The 19,067-nt window shown below is 55.7% G+C and overlaps 7 protein-coding genes across 7 annotated transcripts; 4 read left to right on the top strand and 3 right to left on the bottom strand.

The window, feature by feature from the left end:
• Nucleotides 1–1,593: 1,593 nt before the first annotated feature.
• B0I36DRAFT_373385 (peptidase S28) lies at nucleotides 1,594–3,341 on the top strand (the record flags this gene model as incomplete). The annotated part of the gene is made up of 3 exons (XM_046160192.1): nucleotides 1,594–1,689; nucleotides 1,756–2,859; nucleotides 2,916–3,341. The coding sequence occupies 3 exons, from the start codon at nucleotides 1,594–1,596 to the stop codon at nucleotides 3,339–3,341; spliced, it is 1,626 nt and encodes a 541-aa protein (XP_046013571.1).
• A 1,825-nt stretch (nucleotides 3,342–5,166) lies between these two features.
• B0I36DRAFT_430138 (uncharacterized protein) lies at nucleotides 5,167–5,998 on the bottom strand (the record flags this gene model as incomplete). Its single annotated transcript, XM_046162524.1, has 2 exons — nucleotides 5,167–5,820; nucleotides 5,852–5,998. The coding sequence occupies 2 exons, from the start codon at nucleotides 5,996–5,998 to the stop codon at nucleotides 5,167–5,169; spliced, it is 801 nt and encodes a 266-aa protein (XP_046013570.1).
• Nucleotides 5,999–6,017: 19 nt separating this feature from the next.
• Nucleotides 6,018–8,349, bottom strand: B0I36DRAFT_319948 (uncharacterized protein). Its single transcript, XM_046153481.1, has 4 exons — nucleotides 7,818–8,349; nucleotides 7,648–7,725; nucleotides 6,728–7,573; nucleotides 6,018–6,650 (listed from the first exon to the last, which is right to left on the bottom strand). Exons 1-4 carry the CDS (start codon nucleotides 7,932–7,934, stop codon nucleotides 6,282–6,284), a joined length of 1,410 nt encoding a protein of 469 aa, XP_046013569.1. The 5' UTR covers nucleotides 7,935–8,349; the 3' UTR covers nucleotides 6,018–6,281.
• Nucleotides 8,350–9,121: 772 nt separating this feature from the next.
• On the bottom strand, nucleotides 9,122–10,696 carry B0I36DRAFT_319947 (Ctr copper transporter family-domain-containing protein). Its single transcript, XM_046153480.1, has 2 exons — nucleotides 10,212–10,696; nucleotides 9,122–10,138 (listed from the first exon to the last, which is right to left on the bottom strand). Exons 1-2 carry the CDS (start codon nucleotides 10,257–10,259, stop codon nucleotides 9,602–9,604), a joined length of 585 nt encoding a protein of 194 aa, XP_046013568.1. The 5' UTR covers nucleotides 10,260–10,696; the 3' UTR covers nucleotides 9,122–9,601.
• Nucleotides 10,697–13,125: 2,429 nt separating this feature from the next.
• Nucleotides 13,126–15,651, top strand: B0I36DRAFT_319939 (ferric reductase like transmembrane component-domain-containing protein). Its single transcript, XM_046153479.1, has one exon. The coding sequence runs from the start codon at nucleotides 13,502–13,504 to the stop codon at nucleotides 15,509–15,511; it is 2,010 nt and encodes a 669-aa protein (XP_046013567.1). The 5' UTR covers nucleotides 13,126–13,501; the 3' UTR covers nucleotides 15,512–15,651.
• Nucleotides 15,652–16,153: 502 nt separating this feature from the next.
• B0I36DRAFT_347911 (uncharacterized protein) lies at nucleotides 16,154–16,652 on the top strand (the record flags this gene model as incomplete). Its single annotated transcript, XM_046156629.1, has 2 exons — nucleotides 16,154–16,448; nucleotides 16,573–16,652. 2 exons carry the CDS (start codon nucleotides 16,154–16,156, stop codon nucleotides 16,650–16,652), a joined length of 375 nt encoding a protein of 124 aa, XP_046013566.1.
• A 1,210-nt stretch (nucleotides 16,653–17,862) lies between these two features.
• B0I36DRAFT_347910 (uncharacterized protein) lies at nucleotides 17,863–18,647 on the top strand (the record flags this gene model as incomplete). The annotated part of the gene is made up of 2 exons (XM_046156628.1): nucleotides 17,863–18,514; nucleotides 18,541–18,647. 2 exons carry the CDS (start codon nucleotides 17,863–17,865, stop codon nucleotides 18,645–18,647), a joined length of 759 nt encoding a protein of 252 aa, XP_046013565.1.
• Nucleotides 18,648–19,067: the final 420 nt, after the last annotated feature.

Genomic DNA, 19,067 nt, shown 5'->3' with positions numbered 1-19,067 from the left:
TCAAGGCCCCAATCGGAACCTGCAATTTTTGCAAACTCTACCTCGTGGTCACGGACAGCGAGTGGCTCTGTAGAGCAACCAGAATCCGCCCGAGCACAATTCTTCGACAGTCGCCTTGCCGTGTCTCGCATGTACCCCAGATTTAAAGACAACGACGCTCGGAATGTAACGCTGACGCAGGTCAGTCTGTAACATCTGCTTCGTGCCGATGTGTGACGCCAGATCGTCATACACAGCGAGGTTGTGCAACAGTTCAATGCCTGCGTGTGCCCAGCTGCCGTGACTTGGACTGATCGTCTGCATCTTTTAATTTTATGACGCCAGTTGTCTTGCCAGCATCTGGATTTCTAAGTAGACTCCGCTGTATCAATGGGGTGTGCGAGTCATTGCACGTCAAATTACCTCGATAAGTACAAGGGCATTCGTTATCCGCTCCACGTCCTGGAACCCGCCTTCGGCGGACCACATTATGCAGGTCTTGATAATGAGCGATAATCGTCAAGATGACCAAGACACTGAGGCAATACTTGAATCAGCTGTCAAGTCTTGAATGAAATGCCTTGAATGGTCGCATATGGAAGCCAAAATCGGAGCACCAGAATACTTCATCTTTGCCGTGCTTGAATGTCACAGCGAGAAATGAGAACCAGCCATCGTGGTTGGTTTTCTCGAGGCTTAGTCCTTCTCCAACCTGCTGTAACGTCAGTTGTAGGCTGGACATTAGGTACTCACAACAACTCGCAGGTTAGATCAGCTGCCTAAACAACCAGCGCTCCCCGATAAAAACACCTGTGGATGCTACGCTCAATCGGTTTGGCAACCACTGTGAGAAGCACGAGCTTTGCCTCGCTCTTTTGGGAAGGGGTTGGGGGCGAGTGACCAATCAGCAAGACGAATCAGCTGGCTGTGCGGACACCAATGCCTTATGCCTTGAGCTGGCCTGGCGACGCTGAACCGTCGGACAACTGTCTTGCTTCATCGTGGGCGTCCGATCACTCGTAGGCCCTTACGGCGCAGGAGGCATCAATGACAATCCCACCCTCGCCAGCACATCATTTGAGGCGTCCGGGAGACGTGCGCGTGCCCCAGCAGACCGGACGGGACGGGTGAGCGCGCACTGTGTGTTATGGTTTGGTGGCTGCACACGATGGCACGGGACTGTACAGTATGTACAGTGCGGTAACATTGCGGCGGAGAGTGGGATGCGATAGGGGCGGGTGCCGAGGTGGGCCCTTCCCGGGGCCTTGTCAGGCACCTTCTGTTCTTGGCAGTTGCGTTGCTGCTCGCAACGGCAGGCACCGCCGATCGTGAACCCGTTTGGCCCGAGCCGCCTTCCCTCAGCGCCCTCGCTGCAACCCCAGCATCTTCTCTCCAAAAGCCAGAGACACGGCCTCGTCACCATCGACTGGTCTCGTTCTGGATCTGCAGCAAGGCATCGGCCCGCATCCGTTACTGGCCTGCAAAACTTACATATATAAGGCATTGTCGACCCGCTCGACGTCGCGAGGAGGCAGGGCTTCTGGTTCCCGGTAAGTGGGTTTCCTCTCACTGCGTGACATCCATATCGTGCCATCCATTTGTCTGCTTGCAGTCATGGTCCGTCTTGGTGCCCTTGCGGGCGTGCTAGCCCTCGCTGCCTCTGCCCAGGCATTTCAACCGCCCCTTCACATCCAGAGGCTGCTTCAGCAGGTAAATCCGCCAACATGATCATCGCCAGTGAGGCCCCACGGCATCTGAGACTAATCCCAGCTACAGGCCAAGACACATGGCAATGCTCGTGTCGAGGATGTGGCAGCCGCCGCACCTGACTACAAGGAGTACTTCCTGCAGACTCCCGTGGACCACTTCCACAACGAGTCAAAGTATGAGCCGCATTCAAACGAGACCTTTGGGCTTCGCTATTGGTTCGACGCCCAGTACTACAAGCCCGGAGGCCCCGTCATCGTCCTTGCGGGCGGAGAGACCAGTGGTGCCGGCAGACTGCCCTTCCTGGAAAAGGGTATCGTCTACGAGCTGACAAAGGCTACTGGTGGCCTCGGAGTCATCCTTGAGCACCGCTACTACGGCACCAGCTACCCCACCGAGGACTTCAGCACGGAGAACCTCCGGTTCCTCACCACGGAGCAGTCACTGGCCGATACGGCCTTCTTTGCCAAGAACGTCAAGTTCGAAGGTCTCGAGGATGTCGACTTGAACCCCAAGACGACACCATGGATTGCCTATGGTGGAAGCTATGCCGGCTCCTACGTTGCCTTCCTGCGTATGGTATATCCCGACGTCTATTATGGTGCCATTTCGTCCTCGGGTGTCCCGGAAGCAATCTGGGACTACTGGCAGTACTTTGAGGCTGCCAGGATCTACGCTCCTGGCGAGTGCTCTATCACTACTCAGAAGCTTCAAAATGCGGTCGACAACATCCTTATTAAGCAGAAGGGCACAAAGTACCCGGCCCAGCTCAAGCAGGCCTTTGGGTACAGCGGCACAGCCAACGATCTTAACTTCGCTGGCGTTCTGTCGACTGGCATTTACGGCCTGCAAAGCTACAACTGGGACCCAGAGGAGAGCGACAACTCCTTCTTCGACTACTGCGAAACCATCTCCTCGGATGAGGTCATTTTCAACAACACCGAGGCTAAGCGAGATGTTGTCAAGGAGCTTCTGACTGTCGGTGGCTACGGTGAAGAAGTGGGAGTTCTCACCAACCGCACGCTGAACTGGATCGGCTGGCTTTACAGAACTGTTGGCTTCGCCTGCGAGGGCGATGACGAGTCCTGCTTTGGCGTCGCCAGTGCCAGCACGCTTGCTGCCGTTGACCACAGCCAGACCTGGCGGCTATGGCAGTATCAGGTTTGCACAGAGGTATGTCACAGATCTCTGATGATCTGAGAGTGTTTCGCAGGACTAACTCTTTGCAGTGGGGTTATCTCCAAACTGGCAGTGGCACACCCGAGGATCAGCTGTCTATGATTTCCAGACTCATTGATCTGGAGTCACAAGCTGTTATTTGTCAAACAGCTTTCAACATCACTGAGCCTGCTGATCTCGAGATTGTCAACAAGTTTGGCGGCTTCGCTGCGAGCTACCCGCGGGTTGCTTGGCTGGATGGCGAGTGGGATCCATGGCGTGCTGCCGGTGTCCATGCCATTGGACTGCCTCCGCGTGAATCGACTGTCAGCGAGCCTTACATCTTGATCGACAAGGCTGTCCACCACTGGGATGAAAATGGTGTCTTTGAGAGCGAACAGACGCCAGACTTCCCCCCGAAGCCTGTCGCGGAAGCCAAGACTCAAATTCGGGAGTTTGTCAAGGCTTGGCTCGCAGAGTGGGGTACGGGTTATTGATATGACTTTCGACGATGTCGTTGAAAGCCTTAGGGCTATCGCGTGCATGAAGTCGGGTCAAGCCTTCTGGATATCGGATGTGGTTTACTAACTTCTACAGCAGATACCAGCGCAGATAACGAGGTCATGGAGCTGTAGGCAAGGACATGTCAGGGCATTTCCAGAGTCATGCTGGTAGGAGACTTCCGGCCAAGAGGGCATTTTGGTTAAATATGTTCGAAGATGTAAGCAGAATGTAGCAGAGTATTGGCATATGAATTGCAGGGGCTTCTATCTGTGTCTAGAATTCGCGGGGTTCATCAACGCGTTAGTCTGCGGCGCTCATCATGAGTTCTGCGGCGACGAGTCTTTGACAGCTTGAACGAAATATAAAGGTGGTCGACTCGGCCCCAAAACTGCAAGCAAAAACGGAGCTCTGACCTTTGATCGGATCATTAATGTCTGGCGCCCAATAAGGGAGATAGGAATGTTGGGGGTCGAGTAGAATGACACCAGGGCGTGGTACGATACAGAAAAGGGCCTGTCATCACGTTCCCCATGGGCAAGGCAGACATACATACAAAGAAGAAGAGATTTATCCTCGCTCCTAGTTGTCGATGACACTTGCTGCTAAAGCAGCAAGCAAAGGCCGTCTGGGAGCAGGCCCTTGTGATACGTTCTTGGAATGTGGATTGTAATGGGGTGCAAACTGTGATAACCAGACCGGCACAACTAGAGTAGAAAGAGTCGATTGGTTGTGGTGCGGCCACAACACCCTGAGACACAATAGAGGGTTGTGCTGTTTGTCTCTGGAGCCACGCGAGTATGAAGTTCAGCTAAATAAACACCCCAAGCAAATGTTAGTGGAGTCAAAGAAGGGAGTGTATATAAACCGAATCTTAAGAGGGCCGCCCATGGGTTCTTTGATGTTTTCGAAAACGTCATCCTGAGTGACAGCCACTCCTGAAGCAATAGCAACGCTCACAAGGCGACCTGTAGCTCTTCCGCTGTATATATAGAGGTGATTGTCAAATACACCTCACCACAATATCACCAAGCGCTGTCAAGGTCTCACGTATGGTGGTCGAGCCGGCATGTTGCCTCCAGAGGCTCATTGCTAGACTTATGTAAGCTCACAGTGGCATACTGACTGGGTGGGCAAAAAAGAGAGAAAAAAGGCGGCCAAGCTGGTATCTCAGTCCTTTCACCAAGTTGAATCGGTCCAGTTCAGATTCATTTTCTGGGTAGGACCATTAGTGCAGGGAACCAAGTTGTCTAACCGCTAGGCCAAGCTCCTTCGGAGTGTTCTCAGAACACTTCCTTGGGAGGATCTTGCTGAGTACTGCTCCTGTTTGGACTTATAAGGCTTGCTCTGGTTGCTCGGGTTACGGGGGTGGTGGTGGTTGGGGATGAGGTGGTGGCCATAGGCCGCAAGAGGGACCGGAGGAATGATAGCCCCGGCCACAATCGATATCTTGTGTAGTTATCTGTGTGTCTAGCTACTGCTTGGTCCTGCCTCGTGCTGAGACATGGCTGAGAGTCTGGCACCGTATTGTTGAGACTTGCTTAGGCGTCCTTATTAGCGTTTGTCAAACAGTTTACATGCCCTATAAGGTACAGCTTATGTCCAACCAAGGTACACTGACTGGGAGAAGCAACAGTTAGTGTTACCACGAGTCACTTTGAAGCGTCCTCTTCATTTAGTCCAGCTCCTCTGGCGTTCATGGATTGACAGCCCGAATCACTCATAATCAACTAGCTTAGAAAATCCGTGCCTGGAAATAAACTCTTCCCGAAAAGATGCAAGGTCGCGCCGAACTTCCCGACCCAGACAAGGTAGACCAGCTCAGGGGCTGGCTGACTTCATGATGTCGGGCTCCCAGACACGCGTAAACACCATATTGTTGACGAGAGCCAAAATTTCGGCCATTGTCCGGTCGATCTCCAGTTCTGGACTTTTAGAAAGATTGCGCGGCCCGTCGAGATGCAGTCCAGACATGCTTTGCTGGTCGCTCAACAACTTAGCTGTCCCTGATCCCAAAGGTCGCTGGCCTCGGGCGTTGAGACCGGGTTTTCGCCTGACGATCTTGAAGTGGTCCGGATCCGTTGTCCGGAAATTGGGCTGCGACTTTGATTTGAACCCGACGGTATCGCTCGAGCTTTGCACTCGTTCGGGTTTGACCGTCTCCTGATTAGAGTCCGGATACACATTCGTTCGCAGAAAGTGACCCACAATCCATTTGCGAGCAACCTCGGTCCTTTGGCTGCTCTGGTTGGGGGTTCTCAGGAATATTTCGGCGATGATATGGGCGCCGTGGCTCACTGGCTCCTGCAAAATCCCGGGCATTAACATGAAGAACTGATGGACGGCTTGGAGATCAATTTCTTCCGGGCGGATTCCCGCATTGTCCACGACCTCATTGACTCGTTCCTTCTCGTCCTGTGTTAGTTCTTCGCGCTTTTCGAGCGTTTTTGTCAATACCTCGCGTTGTGCCCGCGCCTGGTCTTCGCTGCCGAGGGTTACGTCGTACAGTCAAAATTGCTGTGTGATGGTCAGGGCATAGGGCAAGAACGATGAAGATGGAGGATAAAGGTGCGGTCATCTCGAGACGGCCGGATCGGCAGAGCCACACCCGAGCTTGACCCACAACTATCACGCCCTGCTCATGGAAGGTCATGTCAAAGTAGACCAGAAGATTCCCTTCAGAACAGCGGAACGTATATATTTTGTTTCTTCTTATTTTCTCTTTCCTGTACAAGTGCTCGCAAGCGGCCGCCACTGTTTGACATTTCAAAGCAACGCGCCATGTTTTGTGCCGCAGCTCCCGCTGACACGAAAGAGTATAACCAGTGCTCCTTGGAACGACCTTATATAGATTCAACACGACTATCCTCCAGCTCCAAAACCCTAAATCCGTCTCCACTTAGCAACATCTTTATAGCTCAGAAAGAAAATGTGTGCTACGACCGCTCAACTTCCTTCCTCTCCCTTCCACTGCGGCCGTTCTCGACATCGTCGTCATCGTCCTCGCTCATGAGGCCCTCGAGCTCAAACTCCTGAGCGTCACGCAGCGTGGCGTGGCCGTTCGCTGACGTGGTCGCGTGCCCGTTAGCGGGGCCGACACCACTGCCGCCGCCGAGCTTGATGGTTGCGGTGGCGCTCGTGCTCCGGTCGTACAAGGTGATGAGCATGTTGGCGAAGAGGAAGACCAGGAAGGCCAGGGAGAAGAGGATGAGGATGTATGCGACGTGGTCCATGCCCGAGCCGGCGACAAGGGACATCTGCTCCTCGGTGGCACCCATGAAGAGGAAGCCGGCGGCGTAGAGGAGCTGCGTGCGAGGCCAGAAGAATTAGTCCAAGACTTCTGAAACAAACCATTGGGGTTAGGTGCAACAACAAAACTTACAAAGACAGGCACAAACTGGAAGCTGTTGATTGTCCGTCCGTCCTCGGCCATGCCGACCTGGTCCTTGACGACAAAGGCAATCTCAATCACGCGGGACAGGCCCGCAGCCATGAGCGTGTAGCCAAACAGCTTGTGGGTCTCGGCGCTGACCATGAGCTCCTGGGGGTGGGCGCTCATGGCCCAGCCAGTGATGAGCAGCACGAAACCCGGGATGAAGTTGCGCTGGGGCCGGCCGTCGCGGTCGCGGCTGAGCCAGACACCGGCGAGGCCGGCGCACCACCAGACGATGCCCATGGTGGTGTGCTGCCAGTCGTTGCGCACCCACTCGGTGCCCCAGCGGTGCTCGGTGAACGTGTTGACGCAGCCCCACGCGGCGATGACGGCCGAGTCAAAGAACTCCTGCGACCGGCCCGTGCGCTTGAGCCACTGCTGCCCGACAATGAGGAGGATGGTCAGGAGCACGCCGTAGGCGATGAAAGCGCTGCCCATGATGAAGTGCGCGGCGCACTGTCCCACGTGCTCGCCCTGGCAGAAGCCGAGGGCGGTAATGCCGCCGAATAGCAGTTGCGTCCAGGTGAGCACGGGGAGAGCCTTGCCGACGATCCCGTGGCCCATCTTGATCCAGGGGCGGATGCGGCCGTTGATGCCCCGCTCGAGGTGCAGCTTGAGGTAGATGCCGAAAGCGATCTGGAGGAAGAGCAGAAAGGAGAGCGGCGAAGCGAACTTGGAATGGACATTGTTGTGGACGAACTCGCGGCCGCCATGCCAGTGGCCGAGGAAGTAGCCGAGGATGGCGATGACGGTGCCTACGACCTGAACGGGGACGTGCCACCTTGATTTGACCATCTGGTAGGGGTTAGTCCTCGGATGCCCAGGAGACCTGCCCGGTTTACAGAGGGAAGGGGAAGGAAAATACTCACTCCTAGGACCATGCCTATGGGGAAGATTACGCCCCATGAAGCAGTCTGCAACAGAATGTGAATCCATATCGTGGTGTCCTAACGCTTCGTCAGCTTGCGATCGTGGATAGCGCAGTTGTCCCAAGCAGGGTTTGTCCAGCCTCCAAGGTGCAAAACATGTTTGAACGTACAAGAGGTTCGGCGGAAATTGTCTGCCCTTCTGGGATATGCGACTCGCCGTGTCCGTGGGCGAGGACCGCGGGGGCCAACGCAAGGACCGCAGCGAGCTGTAACCTCGAGAGAGCCATGGTGTGTGTTATGTCTCGAGCTGGAGCAAGTACAAGTATGGTCGGAACTAAGGCCTGTGGTTCGGCAGGTGAGAAGGAAGTCCACCGAACGCAGCCCGCGGAGCAGTCGGTAAAGACGAAGTCTCGGGTGTGTAATGCAACGTCGTTGGAGCGAAATCGGTAGCTTCGGAAGTGCGGGCTGGCACTTTCGACAGTCGGCTTGGGCCTGCAATGGGCAGCGAGCGAGCCTTGTCCGTTGGTGGCGGATGGATGCAAGTAGTTTCGAGACCGGAGCGGGCGCAGACCAGTGGGATTGCCGTAGTCGTGCGCCGTCGTGGCTGTTGCGCGGGCGAAAGATTGGGAATGGAAGAAAGGGAGCGGCTTGTGGTCCAGAGGACAGATGGGATGGGATTCGACGAGAAGTCCGGCTTGGCTAGCGCAGCGCCGGATCCGCACCACCCGCCTGCGCAACGCTGAGACCCCGGGCGGGCGATTATGCAATCTGCAGGGAGGGTTTGGCTGACAGCGCAGCACCGGTCCAAGTCAGCACCTTGAGTCAAGCAGTACAGGTAGTCCTAACAGTTGGCCGTGAGCAGACGCGGATTCGCAAGTCGGTCTGGTTGTCCAGTGACACTCTCTTCCAGCGCATCGACCTGGAGAAGGAAATGTCGTGCACCTACCGTCTGAGCCCCCCTGCCGAGCCTTTGAGAAATTATATCATAGTGGCTTCAAGGGCTTTAGGGGATTGCTGGGCCGCCAAGGCGCGGCATCCGACTTCGTGTCCCAGCCAGGCGGGCACACTCAGACTCCATACCCTGCATGGGCCCCTACGCAGGCAGATTGCTTGGAACTCCAATCATTGGGACATATGTATCTTGGTAAGGATTAGAGGGAACGGACAATAGCAAATACGATCGCATCTTCCAGAAATGCAAACGTGTGAACCTCATCGTACTTCCCAGCTTCGATCTTGGAGTTAAGTGGGCTGTCAGCAAAGCTTGGCCTCCCGCGTCAGCAGGGTCCGCCAACTGCAGGAATCAAGCATGATGTGATTGGCCTGCTGGCTTTCGTCCACTACGTGTTCTATGCGGCCTGGTCAGCGCGATGGGATTGGCTCCCCGTGGCAGGTTCAGGTTGTCAGTACAATTAAGACCTGTAGTGGGCACACCGCAATGGCAATCACGAGAAGCATTCCAATATGCATCCTCGGTTACTCAAATCTTGACCCCCGTTCATGCATACTAGTAGTCGAGTGTCTGGGCTTCACAACCCTTCATGGTTTCTGCATAGCAGAGTCCCTGGCGATCCCAGAAATGATGTGCCACAATCTGCAAACCCCCTTGTCCGGGATTGGCTCAATGGAACAGGATTTAGGACTGGAACCGAGGACTGGAGTGGGGGGACTTCAGAGGCCTACATTTCGGGACTGCCAACTTTGGGTGTCTCGGCTTGCAGCGCCGGTTCTTCATTGCGTTCGACCTATTTATTGATAGTCTGATATTTGTTCATATTCCAAAAACTAACACAACACAGCTTGCTCTCGCTAACGTCATTCTTGACAAGACATAAAAACACCGCACGAAATCAGGGTATAGTTGCGACAGGCAATTCCAACGACGGGTGCCGGACAACTCGGGGTGCAAGTCGAGTAGTCTCTCCGTGCATGGCGATCAATGCAGGCGCCCAGCTCAACCACAGCAAATAGTGGCGTCCTCGATCCCTGAGGGCCCCTTGCCAGTATCGTCACCACCCACGGTCACCTTGAGTACCAGCCAGTCGCAGAAGAACTTGCCGATGCCCGCGCCCAGGAAGATCGAGATGATGATGTACCCGTTGAAGTACATGGCCAGCAACATGACAATGTAGGCAATGCCGAAGGTGAACATGTGGATGACGGAGCGGATCAGCTGCTGGAGCGGCGACGCGCGGAAGGTGATTGTCTGTGGGCCGTAGACGGGCGCCTCGACCGGTGGCGGCGCGCAACACGACGAGTTGTTGTTGTCGTCGCTGGCTGGGGCCTTCGAGGCGGCAGTCTGGGCGCTGACGTGTCGCTGGAACTGGCGGGCGATATAGATGTCGTATTCCTTGCCGATGCGTCGGAAGAACTCGAGAATGACCACGAGCAGCATGACGCCGATACACGAGGCGGCCATCATGCCGTCGTTCTTGATCTGCCATGTTTCGGAGAGGAAGCAGGCGTCGACTGTGTTCCAGTTCCACAGCATCTGAAGGGCAGAGAGTCACGGTCAGCCTCCTGATCAAGCCAAAGAGCGCTTGGGAGCATCATGGACAACATACGCTAATCTTGCATGCTGCGCCGTCGCCACCCATGCCACCGTGATCCATGCTGGGCGAGAGAGAAAGGTGTGTTTGTTCCTAGATGTTTCGGGAGGAGGTGTTCTTCACGGTTCCGAGCTGCGTTGAGAGTTGGAGGCGTGGAGAGCCAGGTTATTGTGACGTAGCAGAGGGCTGGAGTTGCTTTGTACCAGTGGTTCTGGTCGATATGTATGGCCTCGTGATGTCGTTGCGCTGGCTTGATGTAGTGCGAGACCGGCGTGCCGTGAGGTCGCGAATTTGAGCAAGTATGAGCGACTTGGCGAGCGAACGGTAAGGGAAAGAGTCTGGCTAGAAAGATCAGATCAGACCAGAGGAGTTGTCGGACGATAGGGCCAGCGGAGAAATGTGCTCATGGGGAAGCCGGTGCTTTAGACCGGAGACGGGGTCAGCGCCGGGCGCTGAGCCCATCACAAACAATGGCGCAACGGGTGAGACGGTTTCGTGAGGGGGCGGCCGCCGAGGGTGTAGCGGGAGTGGGGAAGGGGGGAAACCCTGCCTGCAGCGGCCGAGCTGCTGCAAGGTTGCAAGGTTCCGTCGGGCGGCTCTATCTAAACCTTGAAACGGAGGTGGCTGCCACGAGCGACACAAGGGCTGCGGGATAAGGATGCGCCTCATTCTTTATTTTGTCGTCGAAGATCAACAGCCGCCTAGGCGATTGAGGATGCTGCCTTTGCCGGTATTACACAGAGACTTCAGTCGCCTCCCCATGGCCCAAGTCACCAACTCGAACACGAATGGCTAGTACAGGTGAACCCCGGTTATGCGGACCTCACATAAGCGGATTCCCTCGCTTCTGCGGATGAACTGGCTGTTTCCTTTCAAAACACATGCGATTCCGCTAATCCCTCGCGTTCATCGATTACGCACAAAGCGAGGCCATCGCCACCACCTAAATCCGCTAATCCGAGTGAAATAGGGGCGCGTTTGGACCGCGTTTTGACCCCCCGAAATGGCACCCCGCGCCACCGCACCCTCAAACTTGAAGCCGTCGCGGCGACGCATTTCGACTGCGCAGAAGCTAGCCCTTCGCGAACGACGACGTCTCCGTCCGACAGACTCCCATATCGAGCTACAGCAATGGTTCCTGAAGCAGTACGACCAGCCTATCTCGACATCCTCCATTACCGACATCCTCGGCAGCCGTTTCGCGTACCTAAGCGAGCCACTACAGCAGCCACGCGCCCTCGACTTGACGCGGGTCAATAATAACCCTCACCGCGACCTCGAAGGCGCCTTATATATGTGGTGCCAGCAAGCTGAAAGCTCAATTACTATCACGGGCGAAGTCATTAAGGCAAAAGCACGGCAATTCTGGGCGCAAATGCCTCAATACAAGGACCAAAAGCCGCAGTTCTCGAACGGCTGGCTCTATCGTTTCCAAAGCCGACACGATATAAAACTACGCGTACAGCATGGAGAGCTAGGCAGTGTCAATATCGTCAATACTGAGAAGGAGATGGCCTCAATCCGACAGATCCTCTCGAAGTATTCCCATGATGACATTTACAATTGCGACGAAACAGGTCTTTACTGGAAGATGATTCCGGATCGCTCTCTTTCGACGCGCAGCCTTCCAGGCCGCAAAAAGGAGAAGGCCCGGATCTCAGCCCATCTCTGCTGTAATTGGTCAGGTACTGACCGTTTACCAATATGGTTCATTGGCAAGGCAAAAAGGCCTCGCGCCTTCACCGCTGCGGGGGTCGATATCCGCCATATGAACCTAGAATGGACTCACAATAGGAAGGCCTGGATGACAGGGACTATATTTGAGCAATGGCTACGTTGGTTCGACCGCCAAATGGCTGGTAAAAGCGTCATTTTGCTGATGGATAACTTCTCTGCTCATGAAGCCGGATATGAAGCTATTCTGACAAGTGCGACCCCCCTACAAAACACCGCTATCATATGGCTGCCACCCAATACTACAAGCAAAACACAGCCTCTTGATCAGGGAATCATTGCAGCCTGGAAATCTCACTGGCGACGGTACTGGGTACGCTATATGCTGTCGGAATATGACGCCGGTAGAGACCCTCTTAGTACAATGAACGTACTAAAGGCTCTGCGATGGGGCATCCAAGCCTGGGAGCTAGATGTGACTCCTGAAACTATCACGAAGTGCTTCAAGAAAGGCCTCATGGAGGCCCCTAGAGACCCCCAGCAGGCCACACTTGAGGCAGCAATTGCTGCTACTCATGAAGAAGCCGTTCGCGAGATTACGTACGGCTTGCAGAGGCTTCAGGCTAATCATCACGTCAAGGAGGTGATGAACATCCATAACTTCCTGAACCCGGCTGACGAGAATCTGACTGAAGAATCCGACGACCTTGACCAGCAGATTCTCGACCAGTTTACCCCGGCAGGCAATAGCGACGACGACGACGACGACGACGATAATGCTGAGCTTGAAATTGAGCCACGAATCACCATAGTTGAGGCCCTAGAGGCCCTCCGCCGACTGCGCCTTTACCAGGAGCAATCAGGTGGTGATACTGGCCTCATTTCTTACCTCAATAAGCAGGAAAGGGTACTTACGAACTCATCAATTGAAGCCTTACAGCAGAGAGATATCCGCATGTACTTTCAGTAGAATACAGAGCCTGGATAGGCGTGAAATACCTCAAGAATGACCTCCCCTCAATACTGCGGATACCTCATTTTAGCGGATTGAACGGAATGTCTCCTTTATTCCGCATAACCGGGGTTCACCTGTATGTCTGATGGATGTCGTTCGTGCCCCGTACCGCGATGGCCCCTCCCGGTGGAGATGGCGGAAACTTGCTCGCCAAGAGCCTCAGTGGGTCGTTAAACTTGCTCATTCCTGCTCAACCCACTCTTGTTTCGCCGCCTCCCACGATGCCTGCCTCCCGGGCAGTGAACGCGGTGGCTTCCAGGGCTGTCCCGGTGTCGAGACAATGGTTTGCCCGCCTTTGTCTCCGCCGGGTCCAGCCAACATGAGCCCTTGCGTTTCAAACAACGGGCGCCGGGGACCGTGGCGGCGAGCAAGTTTCCCGCAACCCACGGGTCCGCATCCCTGCCACCACTGCCGGAACAGCTTGCGCCAAAGTGGCCCCGGCCGGAGTCTATCTTGACGATATATCCAGTGCTGCCTCCCGTTGTCGACCTACACGTCTTCAGCTGGCCTCTGCTACCCAGCTTCGTCGTCCTCATCACCACTCCAGGGCATCCTCTGCACACACCTGTCCATCCCTCCCGCCGCCCACGACCAGCGGACAACGTGCAGAGCCATCATGGCCGCTCCCGCCATGGACCACACCAACGCCCTCGTGGGCCGCCACATCCAGAACATGAGCGAGGGGACCCTCCAGCCGCACTGGGGCTACGCAGACCGTGTGATTCCGTGTACCAACGACCCGGGCTCCTGTACCTACCTCGATGCCGTATACGACGCCCACGATGTCGGCATGTACTACACCGGCATCATCTGGGCCACCGGCGGTGCTGTCCTGCTGCTCTGGGCCCTCTCTCGTCGGGTATGGCGCCCTACAAGAGCCGACGAGGTCATTCGCACGCCCACCGATGTCGAGAAGTCACCCTCTGCCGCCTCGTCCGTGGCAAGCACCGGCCAGCGGCTCCGGGCCGCAGTCAGCGCCGGGCTCCGGCGCCATCTCCTTCCAGACAGCGTCCGCGCCATCTTTGGCCGCACCACTCGGCTGCAGGTCCTCATCCTCGCCATCCTCACTGGCTACATCACCATCTTCAGCTTCATTGGCATCGTCTATGGCCTCTGGATCACCCCTGTCAAGAACATGCCCGGCGTCTACAACACCAGAAGCTCTCTGGGCCCTTGGTCAGACCGTATTGGTGTCCTTGCCTATGCCCTCACCCCGCTCTCGATCATGCTCTCCAGCAGAGAGTCGATCTTGTCTCTGATCACCGGCATCCCTTACCAGAGCTTCAACTTCCTCCATAGATGGCTCGGTTACATCATTGTCGTCCAAGGTGTCCTCCACACCATCGGCTGGACTATCATTGAGGTCAAGCTCTACCAGCCGCAGCCCAAGGTCGCCATCGAGTGGATCACGCAGTTGTATATGATCTGGGGCATTGTCGCCCTCATCCTGCTTCTGCTCATCTTCGCTCTCAGCACGCCGTGGGGCATTCGCCTTACTGGCTACGAGTTCTTCCGCAAGGCGCACTACGTCCTGGCGATGGTCTACATTGGCGCTTGCTGGGCACACTGGGTCCAGCTCAGGTGCTTCATGCTTCCCGGGCTGCTCATCTGGTTTGTCGACCGTGCCATTCGCATCATTCGGACGGCCCTCGTGCATTACCAGCACCTGCCCGACAGCACCATGGGTTTCCGTGCCGCTCAGGCCAACATCTCCAACTTCCCGGATGCGGACCACGGCGACGTCGTCAGACTCGACTTCAAGTTCCCCACAGACTGGAAGATTGGTCAGCACTTCTACCTCTGCTTCCCCCAGGGCAGCATCTGGCAGTCACACCCTTTCACTCCTCTCAGCCTCCCCAACGTGCTAAACGGAAAGGCCACCCACTCTTACATCTTCCGTGCCAAGAAGGGCGAGACCAAGAAACTGGCAGAGCTTGCCGTCAAGAAGCTGGCCGAGTCAAAGACCGAAGCGGTCACGCCAGTCATCCTCCAGGGCCCTTACGGAGAGTCGATTGCTGATAATCTTACTCCCGATGTAAATATTCTTTGTGTGGCCGGCGGCACTGGTATCACCTATGTCCTCCCAACGCTTCTGAGCCTCATCGAGCAAGCCCCCGTCGCGGACCGCAAGATCGAGCTCGTCTGGGCCGTCCGCAAGCGCAACGACGTCCGCTGGGTGCAGCAGGAGATCAACGTGCTCCACGCCGCCGCCAGGACGCATGGAATCCGCATGCACATCTTCGTCACTCGGGAGCAGTCGAGCCGTCCCGGCTCGCAGGCGAGCAGGACGGACCTTAGCGAGGGCGAGAAGGGCGACAGCAAAGCCGTGCGTATCAAGGAGGCGTCTGCCACTTCGTCATCCAGCGGGTCTGTCCACAGCGAGACGCTGGACATCGAGAAGATCGGTGGCGAGGGGCACGATGTGCACCCAGACCTGATCGCGCTGACCAAGGAGTTTGTCGCGGGAACGGCCAAGGGCCGGACGGCGGTGATTGCCAGCGGTCCTGGCGGGATGATTAGCGACCTGCGCAGCGTCGTTGCGCAGTGCAACAACGGGGGCAAGGTGTGGAACGGTGCTGAGCAGTTTGACGTGAGCCTGACCTGTGACGATCGGCTCGAGTGGTAGGCGGTTTTGGGAGGAAAAAGCGCAGCCTTCTTGGTTCGTGCACATGTGATTTTGCATAGCAAGCGATACCCCGTCTTTTAAGACAATGTTCAATACGTGCGGTCAAACAATAGAGCGCCTTCTATATGGTCTTACTTGAATTCTTTGGATCTCAAAATGTATGAACAAAACTGTGAGAAGTGACATGTTTCACGACCAAGTCCTCATCACGCCCCCCGTTTGCAGGTCTGCTCACGAGTGGGGCACTTCCACTCCAGAGCCCTCCAGTTCCGGAACTCCCTTATCAGCAGCTGGGCTCCCCACATTAAAGTCCTTATCCGTACCCCAGCGACCTAAAATAATTCCCTTCCCCGATGAGCACTCATACCGCATGTATGCTCAGAGGACAGCAGCTTCTCACTACACACAGAAGTTGAAACAGATGATACCATCCCTTCCCAAAAACACAACTTGAAAGCCCACTGGACAAGAAGTATCAACATCCTCCTTTAGGGACCATACACACACCAACTCCTCTGTTATTATCCCAACGCTCTTGCCCAAGTCAAGAAGCAAGTACAAGACAGGGAGACAGAAAGAGGCACACACACCCACACAGACCACAAGCAAAAACGCAGACTACACAGAAACCAAACAAAAACCATGCCATCAGTCAAGAACCCCAACGGGCCCTCGCAGAACCGGCTGAAAGCCCGGGCCTCCAAGGCGCGCAAGCAGACGTCCAAGGCCGCCTCCGGGCGGAACAAGTCGCGCGCTCTCAAGGCGGACGAGAAGCGCGGCGCGAGGGAGGGCCTCCTGCCCACGAGCGGGCCGAGGAGGGCGCTGGGCAAGAAGCAGCAGCAGAAGCTGGAGCGGAGGATCGCAAACGAGCTGAAGAGGAGGGAGGCTGAGGAGGGGGCGACTGCTGCGGGCGAGGAGGAGGAGGAGGAAATGAAAGGTTAGTAAGATTTCGGGGGATGTTCGCGCGGTGGCGGAGGCGCGGGAAGGGGTGTAGTTGTTTCGAGTCTCGAGAAGGGATGGGGTTGTGAGAGAGTGTTCAAGACTGACTCTGGTTGTTGCAGATGTCGCCGAGGATGATGAGAAGGACGACGCCCGGGCTATTGAGGAGCAGATGGCAATGGAGAGCGAGAACATTGCTTGAGTTTCTGGGCCTAAGAGGGCACGGTCGCGGTATATGTCCACGGGCAAGGGACTCAGCGACGTATTCGGGGGCGGGTCTGGATGGCATTAACCTCAAGCATGACATGGCACGACGAGTGACCATCAGGATTCGGGCCACCAGCACAATTGGTCGCACAGCTCTGGCTGGGGCGAGAATAAGTCCTCATGCAAGCTGTATCCGCCAGCGATCCGGCGACTTTATGAGCACACATCAGTGCGAGCTCCGGATCTTGGGACCAAATGAGTCGATGACAAGCATGGGCACGGCGTTTTTGATAATTCCAACAAAAAATTACGGTGGTTCTGTCTTGCAATCTCTTGATTTCAGCTTCGTGGATGATGAGTGTTTGTAGAAATTGGCGAAGCCCTCTAGTCTGCGATTCTGCCATGTATGTCATTCTTGCTAATCCGATTCGTGATCCGTTCGATTACTGTGAAAAATTGTCTTGGTTGGTCGTTGAATCTGGACCGTATGCCGCCGTAGGCGAGAGTTGTCTTGTCCAACTGTCTAAGGGTGCAGGGTAGCCACGGGGATTGAAACAAAGGCCGTGCAACCACCACGACACAACCACACCACCTACTCCAGTCCATGCATGCTTGCATTCCTACGTTAGCGTAGTCACTTGAGCCTGGTGAGCCACCTCACAAGATCCTCGCCTGCGAGCTTCGAAAAGAAGATTTCCACCATGGACGCGTCATGGTCTGCTCAAATGATCTTCTTTCACCGCCACACGTACACACGCACGAACACATGAGCGACCGAACGCAGGTCTCTTTGGATGACATCAACCCTTGTGCTGGGCACCACGTGCCTCTTGTTTCGCATCATTCAGACCACACGAGCATTGACAAAGCGCTTCCAATCCATCAACACATTGTCAACTTGTTTCTGCACTAGCAAACAAACTCATTTTCGGCCAGACCTTTGACCCGGCTGCTCAGCCTGGCCGACATAACTCAGCTGTTACTACGTCCACTGCGTTGAGCAGCGCCAATTCTCAGTTGCTCACACATTGTGCTGAGCAACTGCGATTTCTCGACACGGCATTCTTTGAAATAATTTCCTATCATGACGTGGTTCGGCAGCAACAGCGCTGGCGAGTCCCTCACTTTCCCCACCAAAGCAGACCGGACTGCGGCACCTTTACTCCCACTCTCCTGAGCACTTGCGACCACCCGAGCCGCAGACCATGCCAAGCACATATGAATACCACGAGCCAACGGTGCCGCTCAACTCGGCACCGCCTCCGGGGTACCGCCTCGTCCCCAAGGGCAACCCCTACATGACGCTGAACTGCCGGAAGCAAACCCACCTCGCGGGGCAGACCGTCTACAATGTCGTGGAAAAGCCCGGCGGTAAGCACATGGGCATCCGCGTGCCCCAGACAGTATACAACGCCGTCGCGGCCTCGTTCGCCGCCACCAAGTCGGACCGCGCGGACGCGGTGCGCAGACGGGACGGGAAGCTCGAGGCTACGTACCTCGAGACCGTGCTCGCTGCCTTCCCGAAGGCGCCGCGCAGAGAGGTCGATGCCGTGGTGAGCCGCGCGATGAAGAAGCACAGCGGCCGTGTGGGCCGGACTGGGCAACTGAGCGCACAGGAGAAGGCTGTGCTTGGCGTGCTGGCTCACATACGGCATGTGCACAGTCCGTATGAGAAGCTGTTGAAGCAAGGCGTGCCGAGGCTGGATGCCAGACGGCAATCCGAGAAGGAGATCGCCAAGAAAGCCGCGGAATGGGGATATACTCGACAGCTACGGGGAAGTGGTGCTAGCCGGCGCAAAGGTGCTTCGCAAAAAGCAAAGATGAGAAAACCTGCAAGGATTCCGGCAGCGAATCCCAGTAAAGCGCCTTCTGGCTCGGAAAAGAATGCCGGGAAACGAAAGAGGAAGCGAAATGGAGCACAGAACAATACGAAGACCCTGGCCGTGCGCACAAAAACGGACACCGACTCAGTAGTGGCGGCGTCGCCTGATATACAACCAATTGAACATGGAACGCGAAGAAGAACGAGATCTATGGCTCAGACATCTCGGCAGGCCGTCAGCCAGCGGGGCGTGCCGGATCACATCTCAATCTCATCTGACGATGAGAGCGTCCCTGATGGTGACGAATTTGAAGGATCAGATTACGACGACTTCGCCTGGATTTCATCCGATGACGAGCTCATCGATAAGAACGAAAGCTATGATGAAGATGAGGACGACTGAATTACGTCAGAGGTGTGAGAGAGAGCAGCCTCGCGCAGAGACTTGCGATAGGCCAGATTTGTCGGTCGTGGCCAAGCGTTGCGCTGCCCTTTTCAGTGGCGTGCCAGCGCACCAGGACATCATCATGTGCAGTTATGAAGGCAGTTGAGCGAGGGTGTTGTGTACCGGCTGAAGATTGTATCAGT

Source organism: Microdochium trichocladiopsis (genome assembly GCF_020744255.1).
Source record: "Microdochium trichocladiopsis strain MPI-CAGE-CH-0230 chromosome Unknown B0I36scaffold_4, whole genome shotgun sequence".
In the NCBI taxonomy this organism is placed as follows: domain Eukaryota; kingdom Fungi; phylum Ascomycota; class Sordariomycetes; order Xylariales; family Microdochiaceae; genus Microdochium; species Microdochium trichocladiopsis.
Note: the sequence above shows the minus strand (reverse complement) of the source record. Positions and strands in the feature narration are given on the sequence as shown.